The sequence below is a fragment of the Bos indicus x Bos taurus genome, chromosome 20 (genome assembly GCF_003369695.1).
Source record: "Bos indicus x Bos taurus breed Angus x Brahman F1 hybrid chromosome 20, Bos_hybrid_MaternalHap_v2.0, whole genome shotgun sequence".
In the NCBI taxonomy this organism is placed as follows: Eukaryota; Metazoa; Chordata; class Mammalia; order Artiodactyla; family Bovidae; genus Bos; species Bos indicus x Bos taurus.
The window spans coordinates 23,921,097-23,935,936 of record NC_040095.1 but is presented as its reverse complement, the minus strand read 5'-3'; the positions used below and the strand labels follow the sequence as shown (position 1 = coordinate 23,935,936).

Genomic DNA, 14,840 nt, shown 5'->3' with positions numbered 1-14,840 from the left:
TGATAGGCACCATTTTCTGCCAGGAAAAATAGTAAGTATTACTTTAGAGCAATGAACATCTTTGAATTCTGTCTGCAACTACATTGAGTTCTTATGGTTTGGATAATTTTTATTCTCTCAACATTTATAACATGAGTACTTATACAGATACTGAAAATGGTTAACTCTGGAAATGAGTTCTTTATGGCACACATACCTTGTTTCAAAAAGTCCTAAAAGCATAATTCTGAAACTCCCTAAACTACATACCTTTAATCTTAGGTGTGAAAAACTTTTCACCACCAAAACGCTTGTGGTGAGAAGGCTAAATTTGCAAAATCAAAACTCAACCTTCAGACTCTTCTTCCTTTGCCAATACAGTCAGACTATTTCATCTGGGCTTCTTAGATCTAAGCTACTAACATGACTAAGTTTTCTTCTTTTTTTCTATGTTTCCTACTAGCCGGGACTTACATGACTCCAGAGTGTAAGTATCTCCTATACCTACCACCTGTCAGCATTCAATGAGTTCCTAGTGATTGTGTTATCACATTATAAATGAAAATAATGTTTATATCCATGTAGATCCCAATAAACTATAATGTAGCATGCAATTGTTCATCAGTAAAATCATAATCACTATTAGGTGACTGAAGATTTTTTTTTTAATCTTAGAAAATGACATAATGACTGTCAAAAGAATTAAGAGAAATAATCCACTTAGATCTCTTCCATTAACTCTTGGTTTTCTTCGGCAGGTTTCAACATGGAGATTATTGGAGGGAGAGAAGTGTCCCCTCACTCCAGGCCGTTTATGGCGTCCCTGCAGTATGGCGGCGACCACATCTGCGGGGGAGTGCTGATCCATCCTCAGTGGGTGCTCACAGCAGCCCACTGCCACTTGCGGTGAGTATTACTCACTGTGTTCCCTCAAGTTGCCTAGAAAAGAAGCTGGCCTCTCACGGGAGAAAATTCGATCTACCCTTGTGCGTGCTAAGTCACTTCAGTCGCGTCCAACTCTTTGTGATCCCATGGACTGTAGCCTGCCAGGCTTCTCTGACCATGGGATTCTCCAGGCAAGAATACCGGAGTGGGTTGGCATTTCCTCCTCCAGGGGATCTTCCTGACCCAGGGATCAAACCTGCACCTCTTACGTCTCCTGCATTGGCAGGAGGGTTCTTTACCACTAGCACCACCTCGATTTACCCTTAGCTTCTGTGATAACTGACCAGTTGGTGGAGCCGATTTTACCGTCTCACACATCCTTGATTCTGCCCGAAGTTCTACCTTTCTGGGAGATCTAGACAACCTAATAGACAAATTCAAATCCTTCATGTAATACCAAGGAACACAGCAACAGTTATAACTGAAGCAGCAATGTTCCTGACCTTGTTAGGGGAAATCAGACATCCTGACTTTGCACCCTATTTTAAAAATGGGTTATAATAACGGTAGTACATAACTGCTTCATGGGGTTTTGAGGATTAAATATTATCTATTTAAATATTTTAAAATACTTAACAGATAAGTTGCAATAGATTGGCTTTGCTTATAGACTTTTAGACCCTTACCTTAACTCCCCTGCTCAATGCCTACCCCAGAGGCCTGAGTTCACAGTTTAGGAATCACAGCTATAAGGGGCAACAATTTCCCTGCTGCTGCTAAGTCACCTCAGTCGTGTCCGACTCTATGCTACCCCAGAGACGGCAGCCCACCAGGCTCCCCCGTCCCTGGGATTCTCCAGGCAAGAACACTGGAGTGGGTTGCCATTTCCTTCTCCAATGCGTGAAAGTGAAAAGTGAAAGCGAAGTCGCTCAGTCGTGTCCGACTCTTAGCGACCCCATCGACTGCAGCCTACGAGGCTCCTCGGTCCATGGGATTTTCCAGGCAAGAGTACTGGAGTGGGGTGCCATTGCCTTCTCCCTAGGTGAAAAAAAAGAAAAAGTCTATATGATTTACACAGAAAAAGAGGAGATGAGTACTTTTCTGGGATACCTAAAATGAAAGTATTTGTAGAGACAGACTATAAGCTCTCACTCTAGGATTCTCTTGCTGTCGTTCGGTAGCTAAGTCGTGTCCCACTCTTTGCAACCCCATGGAATGCAGCACGCCAGGCTTCTCTGTGCTTCAGAGTTTGCTCAAATTCATATCCATTGAGTCAGTGATGCTGTCTAATCATCACATCCTCCACTGGCCCTTTCTCCTCTTGCCTTCAAACTTCCCCAGCATCAGGGTCTTTCCAATGAGTCAGGTCTTCGCATCAGGTGGCCAAAGTATTGGGAGCTTCAGCTTCAGCGTCCGTCCCTCCAGTGAATATTCAGGGCTCATTTCCTGTAGAATTGACTGGTTTGATCTCCTTACAGTCCAAGGGACTGTCCAGAGTCTTCTTACTTCAGCTAAAAATATCCAAAACCCTTCTTGGGATGCTGCAAACATCACCAAAGGAAAAGCAATAGAAAACTACTTTGGTGTTTGTTGTTTTATTTGCTTGTTTTGGTTTGGGGGAGTTGTTTTTTGTTTGTATGTTTCTTCTTTATCTTTCTTGCCTGAATAAGCTAAAAAACAAGAAAAGATAAGCCTTCCCCTTTCCTTACAAACATGACGGCACTACACTTAAGAACCTCTTAGCCATAAGCATTTACTCTCTAGGCATCAGTTATATTCCTAAATGAAACAACGGAATTGACCTTGCTTTCATGTACTGGGGATTTTGTTTGGTGGCCCCCATTTTAATGAGACTATTTGAAGACAAACAAGAAATTTTGAAGCCTGAAAACTGTATGAACCTCTGTTTTATTTCTAAATAGCAAGCCACTAATTTCTGACTTAACATGGCTACTTCATTTAAGCGGGGTTCTCGCTGTCACAGAAATAACACCCGTGTCCACATCACTCTGTCCTTTCTAGGGCATTTGTCCCCTGGGTACCAGTTAGGCAAAGGGTGACCATCGATAAATGTTCATTCAATTTCAAATACGCACACTTCAGATATGCTTGTGGTTACACATTCAAATGAATTATACCCTCCCAGACATGGAGCTTGATTTATTATAAATGCTGAACAAATGCTGGATAGAAAAAAGGGAAATAAATTGGAGAAGAAGGGTTTTTTGGTTTTTGCTAAGCTCTAAAAGCACATTATGTGACATCCTTTGTAAGCCGTAAAGGGCTACCCAAAGGAGAAAAGTGAGAGTGTTAGTCACTCAGTCATGTCCGACTCTTTGCGACCCCATGAACTGTAGCCCACCAGGCTTCTCTGTCCATGGAATTCTCCAGGCAAGAATACTGGAGTGGATAGCCAACTACCCAAAGATAAATAGTATTATTAAGTTGAATTCTAAATTTTGGCAAATGAACTTGATTCAGTAGAAATACATTCACAAATTGAAAAATGGGGAAAAAAGAATCTTGGAATTAAAGAAAAAAACAAAACAACATTGCTAAATATTGTTTTAAATGGCTGGAGTTTAAAGGAACTCCAGAATATGTGGCTCAGATTTCCTCTACAGGACACTTGGGTGTAAAAATGTAGGCATATTGGTGCTTGGAAAAATATTAAACTTTATGAAATCCAAAATATTTATGAAATAGTTCAATGGTGGCTTCCCACAAATGTACTCCCAAGTATCCTGTGGGAATAGCTTAGTAACACTAGACCCTTCTCTCAGCAAAATGATGAAGGAGGCCAAATCTGGGGTGTTCTCTTCTCACTACCCATCCACACTAAGTTCTTCACTTAGGCCCCTTTGTTAGTTGCCATGCTGATTATAAAAGGAAACTGGCAAAAAGAAAAAGGTGTCTTATATCATTTTATTTTCAGCATTTCAATTTATCAGAAGCAAAACTCTAACCAAGTCTTGTCTACTGTCTTCCTGAGTCTCTTCCAATGCCTTCTCCCACTGAACACTTGCCCCATCATGTCACCTGCTTAATGAAAGTCACTCCGACTCTTTGCAACCCCATGGACCCCACTATAGTCCATGGAATTCTCCAGGCCAGAATACTAGACTGGGTAGCCTTTCCCTTCTCCAGGGGATCTTCCCAACCCAGAGATCAAACCCAGGTCTCCCACATTGTGGGTGGATTCTTTACCAGCTGAGCCACAAGGGAAGCCGTGTCACCTACTTAGCCAGCAAATATCATAGATAGAACCCCACCTCCACCCCTTCCACATGCCCTCATTCCATTGCAAATCTCTCAAGGCTCCCATAGTAGAATGGTTACAAATTCAGACCTTGGGTTCAAACTAATAGAGCTTTAATCCTACTTTCTCTGCATCCTGGAGCCTCCGCTTAGTATCAGTGGGACTTTCTCAAGTTTGTTAATGTGTCTGACGGTCAATTTCCTCATCTGCAAAATGGGGATGATCATCATACCTCCCTCACTGGGCTATGGTGAGGTTTAAATGAGGGAAAATATGTAAAATGCTTAGCACAAAACCCGACACACTAAAATAATTTAATAAATGTTATCTAATGTTATAATGTTATATTGGACATGAATCTGAGCAAACTCCAGGAGACAGTGGAGGACAGAGGAGCCTGGTGTGCTTCAGTCCATGAGGTTGCAGAGTTGGACATGACTTAGCAACTGAACAACAGCATTATATTAATATCTGTGTATCTGTATCTTCCATGGCAATCACTCAGGAACAAATTTCATGATCCAGTCATGTTGGTGGAATAAACCGTAATAGCCCGTCTCTGACAGCCTGGTCATTCCCTCCTCTCTTATGCAAAAGACCTCAAAAAATTAGGAAACCTACATTCACTGTCACACCCAGAGGAATGGGTCTAAGCAGAAACACTGCTCAGTGCCAAGGCAGACTGGCAGAGGAAGTAAGAGGCTTGAAGGGACTTGGCATGAGGCTTATAAAGTTGCCATGCAGCCAAACACCTCCAGATGATTCTGAAGCTGGTCTTTGGACCACCCATAGGGAAACACTGTGCTGTGCAAATGAGACGCTGGTATTGTTGCTTCTCCTCCATGGGAATTCAAACCTGAATTTAGCTAAGGAGGTGGGATTCTGGGACTCAGGTAACTCCAGGTATCCTGTGGGCAGAAAATATTGACCTTTGTAGTACAGATTACAGTTGAACTGTATCTAGCAATGGAAAATTCAAAAAACATTCGTGGTCTGCTTGAGTTGTTTTTGGTATTCACATGTCCCAGTGGAGACAAAAAGTAAACAAAACACTTCAAAGTCATTAACGGATCAAGGACATTGATAAAAGATGAAGGAAAACCAGACATTTTCTCTGCACCCTTCCCCTAGTCAGAATTCATCTTCCACATCCCACATTAATATCACCCTGCCTTTCCGTGTTAGTTATTTATGTACATACCTGTCTTTTCTGTTTTATCGTAGCCCCAGGGATTTTATATTATCCTTCCCCTCCACAGCTTTGGATTTAGCAGGTACACTGAATTTGAGTTTGAATCAATCCTAGGAAATCCAATCCACATCCTTTGAGAAATTTCATCCCCATCCTGATTTTGCAACAGGCGAATTTTTCAACAAATAGAGCTGAAATTCCCAAAATAAACCAAAATAAACTCTTTTGGTAGAAACCCCAAAGTGTTAACTCCCAGCAGTTAGAGCCCTACCATACACAAACGCATTTAAGCACAGTCATGCACTGATTCCCCAAACCTGAAACAAACTTTTCTTCCTTTTTTTGTATGTTTCTGTGTTCTTTTTAATTTTTGCTAATCTTTATTCATCTATATATATGTGTGTTTGGGCTTCCCTGATAGCTCAGCTGATAAAGAATCTGCCTGCAATGCAGAAGACCTGGGTTCAATTCCTGAGTTGGGAAGATTCCCTGGAAGAGAGCATGGCAACCTACGCCAGTATTCTTGCCTGGAGAATCCCCATGGCAGGCTACAGTTCATGGGGTTGCAAAGAGTCGGACATGACTGAGCAACTAAGCACAACACAGCACAGCATATATGTGTGTTTATCAGATATGTGTGTTTTTATTGTAATCTGCCCTGACCCTTTTCCATATGACAATAAAATAGTTACATACAAATAAATAGAATTCTTTTTTATTACCTTCCTTGTTCCAAAAAAGGATTCAAAGATGGGTGTTTCCTGAGAACACGCATAAAAATGGGACATTTTTGTAGAATGCAAATGGTTCCAAAGTGTAGTGAAAGATTAGTCACTCCAGTCATGTCTGACTCTTTGCAACTCCATGGACTGTAGGCTGCCAGGCTCCTCTGTCCATGGGATTTCCCAGGCAAGAATACTGAAGTGGATTGCCATTTCCTTCTCCAGGGGACCTTCCCAACCCAGAGATCAAACCCAGGTATCCTGCATTGCAAGCAGACTCTTTACCATCTCAGCCACCAGGGAAGTCTGGAAACAGCTCGAAGGTGTTGTTGAAAGTTCAAAAATAATTTTCTATTTTCATAATGATGTGAATATAATTTTACTCAACATACAATAAATCAGATCAACTTTTGAAACATTGGCATACTATAATTGTATATGACTGGAGAAGGCAATGGCACCCCACTCCAGTACTCTTGCCTGGAAAATCCCATGGGCAGAGGAGCCTGGCGGGCTGCAGTCCATGGGGTCGCTAAGAGTCAGACACGACTGAGTGACTTCTCTTTTACTTTTCACTTTCATGCATTGGAGAAGGAAATGGCAACCCACTCCAGTGTTCTTGCCTGGAGAATCCCAAGGTCAGGGGAGCCTGGCGGGCTGCCGTCTATGGGGTCGCACAGAGTTGGACACGACTGAAGCGACTTAGCAGCAGCAGCAGCAGGGATTTAAAAAAAATAAAGTATTGTTTCCATCATCTGACTCACCAGTTTTATCCTCTAAATCTCCACCATGGAATTATCTATGGCTACTAACTCTAAAGTACCTTTATTTCAGATGATTTTTCACCTAGGGGAAAGTTTTCCTTTCTTGTCTGAATCATCTTTCTAATTGAGTGGACAGAACATATGAGAATGGATCTTAATTCTCCCTATTGCCCTGAGATAAGATTTAGACATACCAGATTAGCAAGTGTAGAGTTGACTTTGTTGTTGTTTAGTCACTAAGTCATGTCCAACTCTTTGCAACCCCATGTACTGTAGCCCATCAGGCTTCTCCGTCCATGGGATTCTCCAGGCAAGAATACTGGAGTGGGTTGCCATTTCCTTCTCCAGGGGATCTTCCCCACCAAGGAATCGAATCTGCATTGGAGGCAGATTCTTTACTCCTGAGCCACCAGGGAAGCCCAGAGTTGAGTCTTTTCCTTTTAGTTATTAAAATATTTAATATTGGGAAGGTGAATAAACTTGAATTCGGTCACTTAAGATTCTCCTTCTTTCCCCCCACAGTACAGCACTAGCTGGGGAATTGGACTGGGATGGATTTGGCCCTTGTTTTCATCCTTTCATTATTGGGCCCATGACCTCTGTCACTCCAGCTAATCCTGCACAGGTTACCTTGAAGCTGGTCCTTATTCCTGTATGTATGTGGCTTCTCCACCATTTCTACTTCCCACTGGAAGATTGGGGAATCATTCTGTGTGTCTATTCTTTTCGCTTTTTTTAGGTTTGCCAAAAGCCAGTCTTCCAAAGTGGTTTTAGGAGCACACTCTCTCTCAAAGAATGAGGCCTCCAAGCAAACATTTGAGATTAAAAAATTCATACGATTCCCAGGATTTGCATTAGCCCCTAAATCAAACGATATTATGCTGGTTAAGGTATGTAGCATTGCATTCCTTCAATTTCTCCAACATACCTCATAGTTCAGTTGTTAAATCATCTAACAAAGCATTTTGTTAGCGTTCTCCCTCTGTTCAAGGTGATGTGTTGTGACATATTCTATTAGGGCTCATTGTACTCCATTTAATGCCTTGAAAGAAAAAAGAATGTATCATAAACACGCCTGGGCTATGTTTATACAAGGAAAAACAGCTCTGATGTTCACATTCGTGGGAGGAGAACATCCCAACAGGCTCAAGGATCCACACTGCAAGCTTTTTCTCCCAATGCTTTTCTCATTAGCAAGTGAAAAGTACAAGTCACTTATACAACAGAGCCAAGCAAGTGACTTCAGGGACACAGAAGTGAGTTACAACTTAGTCTAGACCATACTAAGTCCAGTCCAAACCCAGTCTAGACCATACTCAAGGGTCCTATCCAGCAGGAAAGAGCCCAGCCCTCAAAGTCATGACCTATGGATGTTATTCCACAGAAAATCATCCAATGCAGAGCAAAGGCCAGTTGGCTTGAGACTGGGCAAAATTCCTGCTCTATGTAAGCTTCCTCCCTGAGCATCACTGAGCTCTAAAGGGAATGAAGAGTGTGTTCAGAAAAGCAACAACCACAAATGCAGCTGCGGGCTACCACCAAAGTAGATTCAAGAAAAAGGACGCCCTCAGAGAACAGAGGGACCACACATACATCACTCGGACTAATCACAAAATACTACTGGGGACAAACGATCGTTTATTCTCTTTTCAATCTGTCAGCTTCACACGGCCGCAATACTCAACAGACATGTCCAACTGCTCCACCCAAGGGCTAAAAATGATATTAAAGCTGGAACAAAATGCCAGGTTGTTGGCTGGGGAGCCACTGACCCAGAAGGCTTAAGCCTTTCTGATACCCTGCGAGAAGTCACTGTCACTGTTATAAGTCGAAAAACGTGCAACAGCCGAGATTATTACAACCACAGCCCTGTTATAACTAGAACCATGCTATGTGCAGGAGACGCCAGAGGCCAGAAGGATTCCTGTCAGGTAAGAATCCCTCACTCAAACAGGCATTGCAGGGTGCTGAGCTACAGTCAAGCTCTATCAGCACACAGGAGGAGAGGCGTGGCGAGCACAGCATCACAACTCCGCAAAGGCGCTCTCCAATCCTGCACAGCCTTCACTGTGCTTTCTCATCTGCCACTCCAAATAAGCCATAGAACTTGTGAAACACACAGTTAGCACTCATTAATGTTTGTTAAGCAGGGTCATGGACTATATCTGATAACTTCTACAGGCTTCCTCTGAGGGGTACTACCTTCCTTAGAAAGCCTACCAACCCTGAGATCACAAGTGGTGACTAGAAAATAATCTCTCAATCCCTGACCCACCCCAGTTTTAAACTAATCAATATCTGCATGCACGCTCAGTCACTTCAGTTGTGTCCTACTCTTTGCCACTCTATAGACTGTAGCCCAGCAGGCTCCTCTATCCATGGGGTTATCCAGGCAAGAATACTGGAGTGGGTTACCATGCCCTCCTCCAGGGGATCTTCCAGACCCAAGGATCGAACCCGTGTCTTCTGTATATCCTGCACTGCAGGCAAATTCTTTACTGCTGAGCCACAGGGTAAGCCCCTAAACTAATTAATAGAGAGGTCTTATAAAATTCAAATGCAAAAAGCTCAAATGTATATTCAATATTCTGTGTTTCTTAAATAATGTTGACTGCTGACTAAACAGTCATGTTTTTCAAATTCTTTGTTTCTTGAGGCATTACAAAAAAAAAAAAAAAGGACTTCCCTGGTGGCTCAGTAGGTAAAGAATCCTCCTGCAATGCAGATCAGGTTTAATCCCTGGGTCGGTAGGATCCCCTGGAGAAGGAAATGGCAAGCCACTCCAGTGTTCTTGCCTGGGAAATCCCATGGACAGAGAAACCTGGTGGGCTATAGTCCATGGGGTCTTAAAGAGTCAGACACAGCTGAGCGACTAAACCACCACCATGTTAACAGGTGACGAAGGCTACCTAGCACAGATGGATTACTTAAAAAAAAATTCACATCATACTATATTAAGCATTTTTAAGGGGAGGATCTGATGATCTCAAAGATCATGTGTGACAGTAATACCCCAAGATTGTCACCCCCAAATCTCTATTTTCATGGCCAACCAAGCACAAAGTACTACAGTTTTTGACCTGCATGGCAGCAAAGGCAAAGGCTGCTCTTTAGATTCAAAACCCAGCTCCGTATCTGAAAGGCCAGGCTTCCTTCTCTATTACCTTGTCACTTTCCTTGACGGAACTTTTGTTACATGTTCTGTTGTCAGAGTGAGTCCTCAAGAATCTGTTTATTGGGCAAGTATTTACTAAGTGTTGGGTATGTGCAGAGCCCCGTGTTCAATCATATGACAATGGGGAAAAATAATAATAGACAAGGTAGAGTGCTCACCACCAAGACATTTACTCTAATACATTGCTTTTTTCTGTCAGCCTCAATAGCAACTTGATTTCAAACCCATGAGCACCGAAATGAAATTCTTAATTTTAAAATTTCTTTTATTTCAGTGGATTATTTCAAATTTCCTTGTCTCCCATTTCTTAATGAATAAAGCTCAACAATCCCAGCGACTCTTAAAAGACATATATACATACATAGTCTTTGAGACAGGGACATGGACAAAGAGAGGCAGAGAGACAAATGGACAGAACCATTGTTCTGGATGGAGAGAGAGATACAGAGAACCTGTACAGCTCAGGGGCTGTAGCAGGCACTCTGCAGGACACAAAGAAACCAATGACCCAGATTAATAATCATTTGATGGTTATTAACAGTTGATGGTCCAAAAAGTTCAACGTCTTCTTGCCAAATATCTGCCCGTTTTGTTCTTTCCAGGGTGACTCAGGGGGCCCCTTGGTCTGCAAAGGTGCCTTTCATGCCTTAGTTTCTGGAGGTCCCAAATGTGGTGATGCCAAGAAACCTGGAATCTACATCCTACTAACCCGGAAATTCCAAGCTTGGATCAAAAGCAACTTGGCCCCATCTCATGCAGACTAAGACTACAGATGATTTTCTTGGCTCTATCAGCTGCTTGTTTTCATTTTTGTTTCATTAATGTGTTCTACAGGCTAACTTATCTGCACAGGTACTTGAATGTAGTTAAAGTGGAGAACAGTCAAGGTCCACTCCTGACCTGTTAGGACTGATTTTGTTGAGGAATCAAGTTCTTTTTCACATGTACCACTGATGTATTTCTTCTATGCTGCTTTTATTCTGAATAAAATTTAGAATAGACGAGTGTCTATTCATCTTATATGGAAATAAGATACAAAGAATGATATGTCCTGCAACTCAATCTACAACCCCACAAAGTGCAAAAAGATGATTAAAAAAGACAGTTGTGGCATCACCTTCAACCATGTTTATGTTGTTATTTCTGCTGTATCATTCTTAAAGCTGTATTTTTAAAATTATTGGTGTTGTTCAGTTGCTAAGTCATGTCTGAAGAAACACTAAATTCAAACATCCCAGCTCAAGTGAAGGAAAAAATCATCAAGGTTTATACAAATATTTAAATAGTGCTTATTAGTTTTATATCACATTTTCTTCCAAACAGGATTTAAAGCAACATATAAAAATACCTGCAATTAAAAAAATGTGAAATTGTAAACAATTTTCCCTTAAAAAAATAGAAATACCATGTGACCCATCAATTTCACTTTCAAATCTTTGAAGAAAATTAAAACACTACCTCAAAAAGATACATGCACCCCATGTTCATTGCAGTCATCCCTCATGATGCAGAAGTAAAGAATATGCCTGCCAATGCAGGAGACTCAGATCAGGAAGACCCCCTGGAGAAGGAAATGGCAACCCATTCTAGTATTCTTGCCTGGAGAATCCTATAGATTGGCGGATTCCAGTCTATGTGGTTGCAAAGAGTCGGACACAACTTAGCAAGTAAACAACAACATGTTCATTGCAGAACTATTTACAATAGCCAAGACATGGAAACAACTTAAATGGCTATTGATGGGTGATAAATAAAGAAATTGTGGTTTATACACACACACATAATGGAATATTCAGTTCAGTTCAGTCGCTCAGTCGTGTCTGACTCTTTGCGACCCCATGAATCACAGCACGCCAGGCCTCCCTGTCCATCACCAACCCCCGGAGTTCACTCAGACTCACGTCCATCGAATCAGTGATGCCATCCAGCTATAAAAAGTAATGAAATCTTGCCATTTTCAAATACATAGATGGACCTTGAGGGTATTATGCTAAATGAAATGTCAGACAGAGAAATACAAATACTAAATGACCTCTCTTATACGTGGAATCTTAAAAAAAAGATCATAGATACAGAGAACAGATTAGTGGTTGCCAGAGCTGGAGGGTGAGGAGTAAGAGAAATGGGTGAGGAGGGTCAAAAAGTAAATAAATGCAATTAACTAGCTAATTAATTAAAATGAATTTGGTGAAGCAATTGAGACAAAGAGGAAATGAGAGTAAGAAAGAGAAGATGAACATAGGAATGTTGTTAATACTCAGAGTATCACAATTTCCTCCCTACACTTTTGCTAGAAGGAGCCATATTTGGCCTTATGAGTTAATGTAAAGAGATCAACACAATCAGTTATATGAATTACAGTATCCAGGAAATAAAAATACTGTTTTTCCAGAAGTAGAGCCTCTGCTGCTGGAAACAGAACTGTCTTCCATAATCCCCCAAAGGCATCAGGATAACCTGAGAAGATGTTTTGGAATATAGACTGTTCTGGCTCCTTACCTAGAGATTCAGATTGAACAGGGTTGAGGTGGGCCTGGAAATCTGCATTGTTTAAAAGCAATGTAGTTGATTCTAATAAATGCTCAAATTCGAAAGCCACTGATAATGAACATCGTTAATAACATCTTACAAAAAAGAACAGTAAGTCTCGTGGCATTTTTTTTTTTTTTTACAAATCCTTCAATATGAATTGACACTTGAAGAGCAAAGCAATTCAGTAGGGGCACTTGAGGGTCTCAGCTGTCCTTGATTGTGGTGGTCCAGTGATTACGGTAATAACAATTTCTATTATGAATGAGTGGTAGCAGAGCATGGGAGCATAATTCAGGCTTCTCCTTCAATGGTCAGCAGCCAAAGGATTCATCTCGGCCTTTACATTTAATCTGGGTTTCAGAAGAGAAATAATGCTCTTTTCCATGTGACGTCATTGAGTTTTCTTACATTCATATAGAAATAGATTATTTTATGCTTGTTTGTTTGTTGTTATGGCTTTTAGGAACATTAACCAGCACTATTTGACTATGAATACTTACAAATGGAAGCACTGTTTTAAAAAACAATCTAATTAAAATTATAGAATTACTTTGAGAAAAAGTAAAAAAAGATTTTTAAAAAATTATATTTTAGCATCATTTTGATTCATTGAAAGTAAACTGATTATGACCTAGAAATTCAAGACTATATTTCATAAGAGAAAGAGAAGGGGGATTTATAGAAACTCTGGACTCACTGTTAAAAAAATAATTGTCTCATCTAAATTTCAAATCCATGGAACATATTGTTGTAAGTCTCTTTAATATAACAAAAGGACTGTTGAGATTTCCTCGGATTGCAGTTGGTGAGTATCCTGATAATTTGTTGCTAAAAATCTGAGAGTTGTGTTTTGATTTTAGACTCCATGCTGTTCACATCCAATAGTCCAACCAGATCAGATTGCCAGAGAGGAAGTTTCTTTCAACAGCTATGGAAGGTCTGGTGACTCTGAAATTAAAAGATAAACAGTTTATTTTGACCAGCAGCTGATGATGGAGCCCACAATTGAAAAGTATCCCTCATCCTTTCAGGGAAGTAGTATTTTATTAAACATACCAAAACCTTCCCAAAATAGCCTAAAAGAATATGGCATTTTAGTGTGGGGAATTCTGTCTTTGAGGGCTTATTTGATTCCATCTATGGCCTCAAAAACAAGTTGAGAGTCAAAAAGAGGCATATTTTAAAACTGCTCTTATTTAAATTTTTTTAATTCTTTAATTTAAAATTTAAAAATTTTTAGACTGCTCAAGGGTTTTAGGGGAACATATTATGTATTGCCACTCTGAGTTATCCCACCTTCTCCTTTCTCCGTGACTATGGACAGAACACATTTGCATTCCTCACAGACACAGGAAAATGCATCATGCTTTATTTTATGTCTATCCAGTTTTAATAAAAAGTGACAGCACTGAAAACAATTAGGTCCAAATATAATCAATATCAATGCAGGTGAGCAATTAAACCGACATAGGACTAGGGAGCAGAGTTAGTCTCTCTCACAGTTTTTGCACAAAATAAATTCCAGCTCACCCTGAAATAATCAGAAGAACAGTACTTCAGAGCTTGATTGTTTCAGAAAGTTATCTCATTAAAGGACAGCTGCTCTCAGTCCGTCAGGCCCCTCTTCCTCTTTGACAAAGCTCTCCATCTGGGAAAGGACACACATGTGATGAGGGAGAAAACAGACCGTCCGAGGGCAACATACTCACATCTCTCAAAAAGCTTACAGTTCCACAAGATCACTGAGACACACGTGAAAGCTACCTAGGCGTTGTCTTATGAGTTCTTTGAGTACCAAGTCATTCTGGCTCAACAGTTGTGTTCCTAGAATAGTGGTCAAGATTCAGCCCTGTTTTCAGGTTTTCACACGTTGACTTCCTGTTAACTGTTTCAGTCTTTTTGCTGAGTCATACCAGTCAACTCTAGACTGACATACCCTCCTCATCACCTTTTATCCTCCACAAGAGGGTTATGTTCATTTTCCAGCTTTAACAGAAAATGTCTATGTAACAGCCTATTAGAGGCAGCATATGGGGCTTTACTGAGGCATCTCCTGAGAACTTAGAAGTAGAATTAAATTGCCCTCTGAGAGTTAAATTTTAACAGAATTAAAATTGTAAACTCCATACGTACTGGGGTAGAGTGGAAATACACAAATCACTCTGAAGAGACAGTGAGGTTCACAAGTCTACAAGATAGGCTGTAATCAGCTTGAAAGTGAACATCTCTCAAGAACGTCCCAATCAGGAGAGGAGGACGTCTGGGGATACAGGGAAGACAGGGAGATGAGTCCTTACACCTGCCTTCTGATCCCACAGCAAGCCAATCCTGT

At 40.9% G+C, this 14,840-nt stretch overlaps 1 protein-coding gene across 1 annotated transcript; it reads left to right on the top strand.

The window, feature by feature from the left end:
* The first annotated feature begins 316 nt into the window (after positions 1–316).
* Positions 317–11,099, top strand: GZMK (granzyme K). The gene is made up of 5 exons (XM_027520210.1): positions 317–466; positions 738–885; positions 7,541–7,691; positions 8,463–8,732; positions 10,579–11,099. The coding sequence occupies exons 1-5, from the start codon at positions 403–405 to the stop codon at positions 10,738–10,740; spliced, it is 795 nt and encodes a 264-aa protein (XP_027376011.1). The 5' UTR covers positions 317–402; the 3' UTR covers positions 10,741–11,099.
* Positions 11,100–14,840: the final 3,741 nt, after the last annotated feature.